Raw genomic sequence first — 12,902 nt, 5'->3', positions numbered from 1 at the left:
TCCTCTGTTCTTTGGCTTGCCTTAAACTGGTTGTTTGAGGAAACTACAGCCTCTGGAGACAGGAACAGAAATGGCTCCAGAAAGCTAACCTTTGGAAAAAGAAACCGAATCTGTCAGGATTAGTAAACACCAGAGGCAAACCCAGCCTTTTCTGCTGTTCCTCCCCCCTGCCCATCTAGCAGGAATCCCTATGGGAAAAAGAGGCTTGGGTGTGACACCTGGCTCAGGGAGACTGCCTGTTGCCAGCAGGGGTGGCTTCCAGGAGGGCACACCCTCCTTCCCAAGGCTCTGCTCTGATCCCACTCTCTTTTCCATGTCTCATAGCCCACACTACCTCCTTCCCTCCTAGAAGCCCTGGCCCCTGTCTCTTTGTAGTATCTATGTAAAGTGCAACAACTTCGCCCTCTTTTGAGTCCTATGCGCAATGTGTATATGGGCAGAGCTTAGGTACTGCGGCAGGATTTGTGATCTTTTCCCATACTCGTCCCTTTTCTTTTCTATTTTTTTTTTCAAACTCATAGTCCTCAGAGGAAGAAAGCTTCCCTCTCAGTGGTGACAGAAATCCTGGTGGGAGGCTGATGGAAATGAAGCAACGAATGGGCAATGGAATGAAATTCATTCCATTTTATCTTTTCTCATCATGAGAACTTAAGTCAGAATCTTTTGCCATGAAAGGCTGCTGATCAATTGAGCCATGGATCTTATAATCTTAGAATGAAAGAGTCTGAAGAGGAAGGGGCCAGGGCTCTCTAGGAACCTCAGGTGATGGCAAGGTCCATTTTGAAGCGGTTTGGACGAAACCTCTGCAAGGCCAACACAGTTACAGAACCCTGGGTAGATCCTCCCAGTCCTACTGGCTGAGCTGCTCAGAGAAGGAGAACTTAGAAGACTGAGCCCCTCTCCCAGTGCAGTTTATTTCTGGGCACAGAACCTCCAAAAACAAGAGGCCAAGGCTGACCTCTTTGGTCAAGAGTCAGATCAACTTTAAAATTATGATCGCATGTGGAGGCTAAAATGGGAAAGGGAAAACTCAGTTCTCAGCACAGAAATGCTGGAAATCCTTAGCCTGCATTCCAATTAGGGTCTTGGCCCTACACACTGATCTCCCACTGCGGGTAGGTGGGTGGGAAATCAGCCAAGTTCGTTTCAAAACAAATGAGTGTCAGGGATCATGGAGTTTACTCTAGAGGTGTCCAGTTTATGGATAAAACTATGTACTGTAAGGATTATGTTTTATAAGTCCTAAAAACCGTAAGCTCATGGGCAGGACTCATTAGAGGGATGCCTGTCAGTCTTTACTTAGTCTCAAATGAACCTTGTGAATGGATGAAGTGGATGGATTTTGAGGATGAGTTTGTTTCAGTTCCCTAGGAGTCCCCATAGCAAGTGATCTCTACTGGCAAGTCAAAATAACAGAAATTCATTCTCATACAGCTCTGCAGTCTAGAAACCTGAAATCAATAATGATTCTTTCTGTGAAGCTCCTAGAAGAATCTTTCATGTCTTCCCCTTTCTTGTTCAGGAGGCTTCTAGCAAACTTCAATGTTTCTTTTTTGGCCTATAACTACAGAACTTCAAACTCTTAAGCATGTGACATTTCCCTCTGTGTGTCTGTGTGTGTCTATGTGTACCTCTACTTGATGGATAACAATTATAGGGTTAAGGCAGACCCCAATGTAATCTGAGTTCATTTTAATTTAATTACATCTACCAAGACCCCCTTTCCAAATAAGTTGATACTCATAGATAGCCAGGATTAGGAGGACTTCAACACATATTTTGAGGGGACACAATACAACGTCTCAAAATATTAATATTAAATGAGATCAAAATCTCATATAGAAAAAAGACAAAATCCCAAGATTGACATGATGCTATCTGGCTTTCCATCTGTCCCACTGGATTACTCTCACCCCCAGAAAGTCTTGGCTTCTCTCTGCAAGCAATGTTTGCCCTACTTACTTCAGAAACACCCTGAGAATAAAACAAAATCGCATTCGGCATTTTCTGTTGGAAAGTGTTTCTACAAGTGCAAGGGATTATTATGAATTCATTCCAGATTGTGTTGACTTTCCCTTAACTTCATAACTACTTAATGAGTAGGTAATGAAATGAGAAACACAGCCTGACTTACAAGGAAGAGAATTTAAATTACATGCCTCCCTTCATTTGGGTTTGCGATAAAATTATAATAGAAATCTGCAGATAAGGAGAGTAGTATTGCAAATCCTTGTACAGAGCTTTTTATTCACCCCCAAGCAGGGTGGTATTCAAATGCAGTTAAAAGGTGGCAAGCAGTTAAAGCAAATCAAGAGGGACATCTCAACCATGACATCAGCAGAATCTGCATTGGCAGTGGCTCTCCTGTTCTCTGTGTGGTCCATATTAGTGGAGATGATGATAATGTCCTGATGGTTTTTGTTTTATTTTGCAGTGCTGGGTATCAAACCCAGAGTCTCACACATGCTGGCCAAGCACTCCACCACTGAACCACATCTCACCTCCAATGCTAACATAGCTGCTTTGTCCAGTGACTTCTTTGGATATAGGGGCAGAGACCACCCAACTTAGAAAATTAGCCCAAGATGACTCTTTTTTTGTCAGAATGATGAGATATACACAAAACAGAACCACTGTGTAAGCAGCTTGGAGCTCCAGCAGCAAGAAGAAATCTGTTTTCAGGACACTAGACTAAACTTCAAAGGAAAAGATGGCCACTCTCAGAAATACCATGGGGGAGGGGATGGTGTCATTGGGGTAACAGCTTGGGAAATTTAGCTACATCCAAAGTATAATGTGATCCACTTGCTTGCATTGACTTTGGATGGTAGGGGTTTGATGACCCAGGAGAAATCCCACAGGGAAAAAATAGCACTAGCCAAAAGCACATTTTTTCAATCTACCAAACAAACTGATCCATCCCTTTCTCAGTACTGAGTATGTATGCTTCCCAGGGACTATCACGTACCTTCAAAAACATACCAAACCACACACCAGTTAATAAACAAAACTTTATTTTCCTTTAATACAAAAATTAAATAGCAAGTTGTTTTTTTTAATACAGTGATAAATTAGAAATTTACAGTACAGACATCAATGCAGACACACTATTGTACATCCTTGAAAGGAGGGTCTATTTCCTTTGAAATTCAGCAATTTATGCAGGGCGTGTACAGCAGGGTTTGCCTGGTACCTCTATATCAAGCATCTGAAAGGTTGCCTCCAGGTTTCTGGAGCTGTGGATAGGCATGAGGATCCAAGAAAACGCCAGAGAGCAACTAGTCAGACTGCGACCCGATATAACTCTAACTGTATTTGATCTTTCTGCAGACTGGGATCGTTACTTAGTTTATCTTTCTTAGGAAGAGAAAAGTGGCCTTCATTTTCGGGCCTTCCAAAGCCTCACACCATCTCTGTGAGGTAGAAGAAACTCAGAACCACCTGGATGGCCACTGGGAAAGCTCTAGAAAGCAACTTACCTCTCCCCATGCCCACAGTCAAGTCCGGGCCTCAGCCTGTTAAACTTGCAGGGTTTTGAAGTGTGCACAACTTTTGGGATGCGGAGCTGCCCTTAGCCCCTTGCAGAAGCCTTCTGGGATGACAGTGGTCATTAAATGAACGTTCTGGGAGATTAGGAAGGCGCAAAGGCTCTGAGCATATGGTTTCTAAGGGATTCCAAAGACTCTCTACCAACTGCCTGGGTGAATACTAGGAACTGGCTGCTGCAAAGGGGAGAAAGTAAGACCAACGAGAAAGAAAAACAAGATACCACCAGGGCAAATGTGCTTATCAGGTGAAGAGGCATGCTGGGGTGGGGGTGGGGGACCTGGCAAAAGACAGTAACAGAGAGCTCTATCCAGGCGCCAGTGGGACAAAATCTATTACTTGGGGCTTCAGCATGTGACCCTTTGGAGGAGCAAAATGCTCCCCCAGGAGTTTCAAGATCTTTGACCTAGGCATGAAGGGAAAATGATAACTGGGGGTCCTTTGCCAGACATACTGCAAACCCAGACAGGGACCCTGAAGTCAAATACAATAGAGAACAAAGAGCATTGTCCGGGGACTCATCAGGACTGGCAGGAATAGCCACGCTCTCCGATGCCCTCCGTCACAGGCTGGAATTTATACATTAGGCAGTTCCTGCCAAAGCCTGTGCCCTCTTGGTTTCCTTTCCTAATTGCTGCCATGGGCCCTGCAGCCGACACAGCACCCTGGTGAAACCTCTCTCAATTGTGCCTGCTCTTTCAAGACTGAGGATGCCAAGTCCATCTTGGTGTCCCAGGACCCCACTTTGCGGCACTCAATACCAAAGACACTTAATTCTGGGAGCACAGGGCCGGAGATGTCAGGTAGGGCCAGACAGTTCAGGATCTCAGGAGGGTGTTTCTCTGGTTCTGGGTTCAGGGAGTACAAGGGAGGGGGTGATGGAGAGAAGCAAGCAAGGGAACATCTCAGGAAACAGTGTCACCTTCCCCTGGTGTCAGGCCTCCGGGCGCTGTGCCAGCTCAGGAGCCATCCCAGCAACCAGGAAATGGGTCACCATAAAGGAAGAAAGATATGATCAGCTGAGCAGTTCAACCAGGCGGTTCTGGCCACTTCTACCCGACACCGCGTTCCTCTGCCCCACGGTTTGGCTTTTACGAAGCAAGACGAAGGAGTTTTATCAAAGACAAGGTCAGGCAGAGGTGCCCTGAGCTGTGCTTAATAGACTATCTGGAAGCTTGAGGACTTTTCTTGAAAATGACAGTCACACATACTCATTCTAGATCTCAGAGAAAGGCAAGTAAGCCCAACTTGCCCCTCAGCATGCTGCTGCCCCCCAATACACCTGTGTATAAGTCCCATGGAGCACTCCAAGCCCTGACCCTCCTGTGCCCAAGGCCACAGCAGATGCCCGAGCTCAGTCCTTGGGGTTTACTCTGATTGTCCTAGGGGGGTTATATGGAGATTGTCATGAAGCAAAGCTGATGCTGTCTGTCACTGATTTAGAAGGAATCCTGGAAAGGGAGAGAGACCTAGGAAGAGATGTGTGATAAGGAAACAGTAAAAAGACGTGAGGCAGTGACAAAGTCACTTGAAGGGCATTGGTGGGGCCTCCGCAGTCACCAGGGTCTTTTCCTGGAAACTGGAAACATTCTCCATCTTCTGGAATATGAAAGGGAAGGCCTAACAACGCCATTACATTGCTAAGACTACTAAACCAGTCTGAACTGCCAGCCCCCCTTGCTCAGACATAACTTCCCTGAAAAGGCAAGTTACTGACAGGACAGAAAAAATTGTCAGTACACTAGCTTCAGAATTCAGAATGTAGGTAGCCAGGGTCACCTGAGGGCTCGCTGTTGTCATGGTTGTTGATGACACACGTCCAGCACCCACTTCTTGCCCAGCCCTATGGAGGGTGCTGTCTTGGTCCCACAATCACTGAAGCATCACCACGAATTGCATTACAGAGCCTGCACAGCAAAGGCAGTCAGCTACTGCCTGGCCCTCCACCCCTTTCCTGGACCGGAGTCACTGCACAACTCCCAAGACACCAGCGCAGAGCGTGAGTAAGGGCAGAATCTGCCCTTGGGTGCACACTCCAGGGCCCTGGACAGCTATGGGAACTGTCTGCAGGCAGCCCGGGGCGGGTCCACTTCACATTTCATAGGCAGCTCATTCAGGAGTTCAACTGGCCCTCCCAGGGATCAGTTCTCATGCTCCTAGAGCCTTATGCCCTAGTCCAGCCTAGGTACTCAGACTGGGTAAATCATCAGGGGCCACCCAGGTCCATGGAGGTCTCTATGTCACCAGCCCCAAGATGCTCCTTCCTGAACACACACGTTGGGCCTTATGTGCATCTTGATCTCAGGCAGCTACGTAACTCGCAAAAACAATGTGTGTGGGGGGAAAAGGTCAAGTCATAGACATAAAGCTGAAACCAAAACACCAAAACAAAACAAAACCCCCCAAACCCCACTTTTTAAAAGTTTATATTCCTAGAATTTGACCACTTATTTGGGATGATTTGGAGCCTGTGAAATGTCTCTCCATGAAGTATGATGGACAAAACATGAAGCACTTTCTTCCTAAAAGGACAAGGCATGAATCAATAAATAACTGTAGTTGCTGAAGCAGACAGGTCTGAAATACGAGGAGAGCAACCTGTGACATGTACAACAGCTTGTCCCAGAGATCTGGTGATTAAAAGGCCTAAGGCAGGTTAAGAGAAAAGCCAGTTACAATTTTAAAAGAACTGCAACTTTTGATAGGTTGCTAGAGGGTACCCCCTTGTGAGGGACTTAAAGCATAAATTTTAAAAGCTTTGGATACCCCAGCAAAGGCAATTAAGACCCATGCTGTTAGACCTTGCAGCTCATTCCATACGGTCTATACCATATCCCCTGCTAACCAATCCAGCTTCTGGCTGGCATTCTGGCGATTCATTAGGCACCATATAAATACTCCAGGCCACACTGCCTCTAATGAAATCTTATAAGGAGCCTTTGCCAATTACTAAGGAACAATTATGCACCAAGTATTTGGATCTGCTGTCCTTAGTTGCCTTTGCAAAGTTGAATAAGTCTCCATTGTGGTAAGTAGACCAAACTCCGATAACATTCTTATGCTACAGGGGAGAAAGGCACTATCACACTATGAATGCAAGTTGACCACAGTTTTAAAGTCAATTGAGTATACTATGTCATGGTCCAAGAATGTGCTTTTAATTGTAATTGACACACACAAATTACACAGTTAATCTGTGTGAATGCAAAGTTGCCAAGAAATTTAACATTTCAGTTCTTCCAGACTGGCGTCTGCCTAGATGCAATCACACAAACTAAAATATTTTAAGTCCCAATTGCTTAACATTACTTAATGCAATAGGTCTCTGGGGTCGGTAAGGGAAGTCAGCTCAGTAAATCTCATTTTCCTCTGAATTAAGTGATTGTCAGAAAGTGAATCACCTTTCCTTTCCCCCTCATTAGGCATGCTGCAGTGCAAAAAATTCCTATAAAAAAATCATTTTTCTCGGAGTCATTAGTGTAAAGTGAAGAAAACAGGGACTGCCTAGAATAGGGATGTTGAAATTCAACAGAGAGAGAACAATCCATTGGATACCTCACGTGTGTTAGTACAGTACTTTTGTTTGTTCAAACAATTCTGTTTTACGACAAAGGCACTGAAGGATTTTGACACCACCTCTTGGGAGTGCGCTCCAGAGTTCTAAACAGCAGACAGCGTAGGCCAGAAGATGTTTATGTTAGACCAGCCAAACTATCAAACTCGGCAACACGTCTCCCACCCCAGTGTTTCCAGTGTTTATAGATCACTTTGCTATCTGAAAGACCTAGTTACTATTTAAGATTTAAAAGAGTTTTAAAAGATTAATCTTTCTCCCCATAAGTTATCCACCCACAGCTGAAATCCCACCCAGTAGGGGCCAACAAGCACCACGCTGAATCTAAGCAGTACCTCCCCGCTCCGAGCTGCGACCTGCTAAAGTGATCAACGTTTTTATTTTTTCACAGCTTTGAAAGCCTCTAACTGGCTTTTCCATTTTGGATCATTCCAAAGTTTGCAGCAAAATCATCGCTTTTATGATGCTGGGTGGGGCGAGGGGTGGTGGGCTGACAGTGGGGGTGCTAAAGTGTTCCTAGTTTGTTCAAACTGAGATTCGCCGCACAATTTCCTCCAGAATGAGGACAGTGGGGAAGCTGGCTAGCCTTACACCACAGTTTCATTGCCTTTCCCTGGCTTCATCCATCCATTCCCCCTCTTCTCTCTCTTTACCTTCCCAGAATTCACCAATCGGTTAGAACATTTCTGCCACGTATGAAGAGTTTTGGCAGACCAAATCCACATGCCTGAAGTGATGCCCACAAGCAAAGACATAAAAATTTTCAACATTTCAACGGCCATGTTAGAGTCATCTGCAGAATACCGGAAGAGCGCCCAGTTAGAGATTTCGTAGAAATAGCAGGCAATCACACAGGTTGCAGGAACTGTGTACAGTACCGAGAAAACCCCGATCTTGACCATCAACCTTTCCAACTTGTCTGTCTTTGTCCCATCTTTTTGAAGGTTTGACCGAATTTTGAATAAGGCCACCAAACCCGCAGCAATGAACAGAGTGCCGATCACCAGATACGTAAAGAGAGGAGCCACCACAAAGCCGGTGAGGGCATCGAGGTTTTGGTTCCCGACATAACACAGGCCGGTTAGTTCATCAGCATCCACGAGTCTCATAATCAAGATGACAATAGTTTTCACGGCAGGGATAGCCCAGGCTGCGATGTGAAAATAAGAACTGTGCATCTCAATGGCTTCATGGCCCCACTTGAGTCCTGCTGCCAGAAACCAAGTGAGTGTCAGAATAACCCACCAAATGGAGCTGGCCATGCCAAAAAAGTACATCAGCAAGAAAATTATTGCACATCCTGTGTTCTTAAGGCCTTCTTGGATGAGAACAGGTTCTGCCGCCTCTTCAAAATCACAGGATATCCTTTCCCGGCCTACAGTCAGCCGAACAATATAAGCAATGCTATAAATATTATAGCACATACTGAGGAATATGATGGGGCGCTCAGGGTAAGAAAACCTGGACGAATCGATCAGGAAGGTCAACACAGTGAAGGTGGTGGAGATGAAGCAAAGGCTGGCCCACACCGCCATCCAAATGTCCGTGAACTCCTTAGCGGAGCGGCTGTGCAAGCCAGCATCGTAGCCACACTTGAGAACACAGTTCAGGCTCCTTTTTACCCAGATATACTGATCAGAATTGGTTCCCACGGAGTGGCACTCTTCTCCCGGCTGGATGGGGGTTTTGTGAGGCAAGGGCACCTCTTCATCACCTGGTCCTTCCATGCACATATGGTTGTGGTCATTCTGGGGTGGGAACTTGCTGCAGTTCAGGCTATCCGGCCAGGCAAAACCAAATTCTTTCAGGACTGGTTCACATCGCCTCTTGACTGAAAGACACATGCCACCGCACGGGCCAATGGGGATGTTAATCTTCTCTGTGCACATCGGCACATACACCGAACAAAGGAAGAACTGGGAAGAAATGACACAAACAAAGAAAACAATGAGCGGGGTTTTGAGCAAATGCACAAAGCTGAGTGAACGCTTCCAGGCAATATCTACCTTTAAGCCAGCCTACTGGGAATATGTCTGTTTACTCTGACCTGAAACACCGGTGCCTCATAATCCATCACTTTTACACAGTTTTCTTAGTTGGGATCTCATAATTCATTTCAGAGGAACATAAATGAATGAATAAGTAAGAAATTTATGAAGAATTACATAACCTTTTCACATAAACCTTATGAAAATAAACTTTTAAAAACTGACTTCCAATATCCCTCTCCTTCTAGCTACCCTCTGAAAGATCTACAGAGTCTGATAAAGTGACTTGGTCACTTAGGTGACGGGTGCTTGCCTTTTATCCTCCTTTCTCTGGTCATCTTAAAAATAAATGTAAGAAAATATAGATACTGTTACCACTCTATTTTCCCCTCATTTCCACTCTAATGTTCAAAAGTCAATCCCACATTTAAACAGAAAATGTACTAACTTGAGACTCTGTTAGACTCAAGGAGGAGACAGGAGTTGGGGGGGCGGGGGTTCTCTGGTCTCCAGGGATTCATTTGGCTCCCTTTCCTCAATGAATAATAATGAAGCACAATAGGAAGATGTAAATGTTAAGTCTCTGAAACTGCAATACCAGCAGGCCAGAGTCCAGTTGCTGTCCTCAATTCCTCCAGCATTGATAAACAGTCTCCTTGGCTCCTTACAGATGTTGTCTATGGTGTCTAGAGTTACAAGTAACTATTTTCCAGCATGTAAAGGGATCCAGTCTTGTCTTTCAAAACAGCTTGGCTGCTTCCTCAGGATACATGTAATTAAAAATACATATCCCTGCAAAAGCTGTTTCTCCAGCAAAACTGCCACTGATGTCAGCTTTGCGCTGTTTCCAAACTGAGAGTGAGAGGATCATTTCTTAAGCTTTTAGAACCTAGTTTTGAAGTCCTGAAACTTCCACAGGGATATTTCACCAGCAACAGGTCTAATCCCAACCATCTTCCCGAAACCACAATCCAGCTTTTAAAATGACCTATGTAAAAACATGAGCTGGTAAGTAAACTGTAAGTCTGTTTCTTATCTCCCTACAGCCAGAACTATAGATTGCTCGAGGTTTCAGTCTGGACAACTCTAACCTCTATTTTTTTTACCAGTTACCCTCTTTTCTAGCTTTTATTAAAGCCACTCAGCCTCACCAACCAAAACATGACCAGTGTTAAGTTTTTAAAACTTCATTCCAATCCATCTCCTCATCAAGTTGGTTGTAGATTCAAAATTATAACTATACTGTATATGCAAATTAATTTCACTTAATAGGGTAGGAAGAATTTCTGTATCATTACACATATGTAAGTTTTAACATTTTAATAACTGCCGCTCCCCAAAGGGGGGGGGAAGAAAAAAGTTCTTCTGATATGCACACTACCTTCCTGGAGCTTTTTCAGTCTGTCCAAACACTAAACCTGCCTCCAACCCTAAGGACAAGAAATAACTCGAGCCAACTCTTTCCTGTATGACCTCTAAAGAGTGCAGGGTGATGACGGGGGCATTCTGCAGAAAATGGGCAGCGATGTTTTATTTGGTAACCTACACTTAAAAATACAGGGAGAAAGGAGGTGAGTGACCTGGAAGGGCAAAGTTCTGTCTCCTTATCACTCTTTCCAAGTTTTAGGTGCAACTGGATGCCCTGCCAGGACTCGCCCACCAAGCAGCGGCTGCCGGAATCCTTGGCAAAGATAACCCTCAGCTCCTCTGGGGTTAGGGGCTTGGCCAGACATGGGCAGGGGAGAAAAACGGAAGGGCGGGGTGTAAGAATGGGTTCTTTCGCGGGCCAGATGACTTACACAACGTTTTGGCTTCTAGTCTCCAAGAGGGACAGAAAAATGGGGGGTGGGGTGCGGAGTGGAAATCACTTTTCCAGAAGTTGTACCCTCAAGTGAGGAAGGGAACAGGGGGCTCGATCTGTCAAGGATTCCAAGGAAGGAGTTTGGGAGTCCCTATCTACTAGGTCCCTCCCGGGGTGGGGGTAGGGGCGCCCACCTGCAGCTGGCTGGAGCAGCCGTACTGGATGAGTGGCGTGAAAGTTGTCAGCTGCAGCTCGGCGTCCGTCTGCAGCTCGTGTCCCACCAGGTTGGGCATCTTGGTCACGTTGTAGCCGAGGTTCTGGCACATGGCGATGCGGATGGGGTCGCAGCGCCTCTCCTCCTCGTCCCCGAAGCCCAGTGCCGGCCGCTGGAGCAGGAACAGGAGCAGGAGAGACTGCAGCAGCAGCCCCAGCCTGACGCCTCCAGGCGCCCCCGGGACGCTCGGCCCTGTGCCCCGCCAGGCCATGGCCAGAGCCGCGGGCAGCAGCGGCGGGGTCTGCTCCAACAGACACCCCCAGTTTGCACGGGGGCGCCGGTGGCCGCGCTGCTCCCAGCTCCGGATAGGGAGTCCAGTAAGGCGCCAAGGGCGACGAGGGGGCAGCGGCCGCCTCTCCAGCAGCTGTACGAGACTGTGAGGGATATCAGACGCCCGGAGCCGGGGCAGAGGGACGGACTGCTAGGGTCATGGCTGCAGGCAGCGATCCCAGAACCCGGCGCCGGCCGAGTCCGGCTTTTCGGCGAAGCCCGCCTGCACTCTACGCCGCGCTGCTCTCACCGCCCCAGCGCTCCGCGGCGCTGGAGGTTCGCAGGGCGGGGATGGGGCGGGACGGACAACATGATTGTCCAATGAGAGGCCGCTTTGGGCAGAGGGGGCGGGCGGGGGCGGGGCCTCTCTCCCGCTGTAAGGGTCAGGCCCCGGCCCGCAGCCTGATCCTCCCTCCCTCGCTCGCTCCAGAGCCGCCCCGCCCCGCCCCGCTTGGCTTCCAGGCGCTCGGCGTCCTCCCACCCGGATCCATTGCACACTGTGGCCAGGCGTCGATTGGAGCCCCGTGGCTCCTGCCCAGCCAACCTGCCCTCCTCCCTCAGGTGAGAGGTGCTCCCACATCTATGCCCCTTTCATGTTCTTCCCCTTCCAGCTGTCAACTCCAGCCCTGTGGCCACCTCTGTATCAAGCAAAATAATGAACACAAAGAACACGGTATTTAGGATTTACACAGATTGTGGCTTTAAATCCTCGCTGTGTGACCTTGAGCAAATTGCCCAACCTCTCGGCGTCAGGTTCCTCATCCGTAAAGTGACTTGGGAGGGATTAGCGATAAAGCCTGAAACGCTTAGAGCCGGTGCCTGGTACAGCGCGAGTTCGCTGCAATTTTCACCCCCAGCCAGTGGGACTGGCGCCCGGCCCCCCGGCCCCGCCCCGCGCTCGGCGCGACCTGCGCCCGAGAGCAGCCGGTCTCCAGCCCCGGTGGGGGAGGCGCCCCGGAGCAGCCGAGCAGCCGACGGGCTCGCGCTCCGATTTCCTCACCGTACGAAATGAAATTCCACAGGGGGATTCGAAAGGAAATGAGGCCGGGACGCTCCGTGCTTCTCGGCCCGCCGCCCTTCCTGTCTCGGGGACACGGTTTCTAAATAAGGTTGGGAGGGTGAGAGCGCGGGAGGGAAGAGGCTTGACCTGTGCACCCGAGGCGAGGAAGGCTCACAAGCCCCTTTCCAGACCTGGGACACCCCTCCCCTGCATCCTGCACTCCTTTCGTCCCGGTTCTTGCACTGCATGGTGGTGGTGGGGCTCTGGGGATGGGCAGATCTTTCCACTTGGGTTCCAATCCAGCGTCTCTCCTTTTCACCCACAAGGGGCTTTGTGTAGGTTCACCCTCTCCGCTTCCCTTTCGGCCAGTGGAACGCTCAGCAGGTGATTTCCTAAACCATTGACTTGTTACTTGATTGGTCAAACTAATAGCCCCAAACTCCTGTTTG

At 47.9% G+C, this 12,902-nt stretch overlaps 1 protein-coding gene across 1 annotated transcript; it reads right to left on the bottom strand.

Moving 5' to 3' along the window:
* Positions 1–2,997: 2,997 nt before the first annotated feature.
* Positions 2,998–11,721, bottom strand: Fzd4 (frizzled class receptor 4). Its single transcript, XM_006988754.4, has 2 exons — positions 11,104–11,721; positions 2,998–9,036 (listed from the first exon to the last, which is right to left on the bottom strand). The coding sequence occupies exons 1-2, from the start codon at positions 11,392–11,394 to the stop codon at positions 7,708–7,710; spliced, it is 1,620 nt and encodes a 539-aa protein (XP_006988816.1). The 5' UTR covers positions 11,395–11,721; the 3' UTR covers positions 2,998–7,707.
* Between the last annotated feature and the right edge of the window lie 1,181 nt (positions 11,722–12,902).

The sequence above is a fragment of the Peromyscus maniculatus genome, chromosome 1 (genome assembly GCF_049852395.1).
Source record: "Peromyscus maniculatus bairdii isolate BWxNUB_F1_BW_parent chromosome 1, HU_Pman_BW_mat_3.1, whole genome shotgun sequence".
Classification (NCBI taxonomy): domain Eukaryota; kingdom Metazoa; phylum Chordata; class Mammalia; order Rodentia; family Cricetidae; genus Peromyscus; species Peromyscus maniculatus.
Note: the sequence above shows the minus strand (reverse complement) of the source record. Positions and strands in the feature narration are given on the sequence as shown.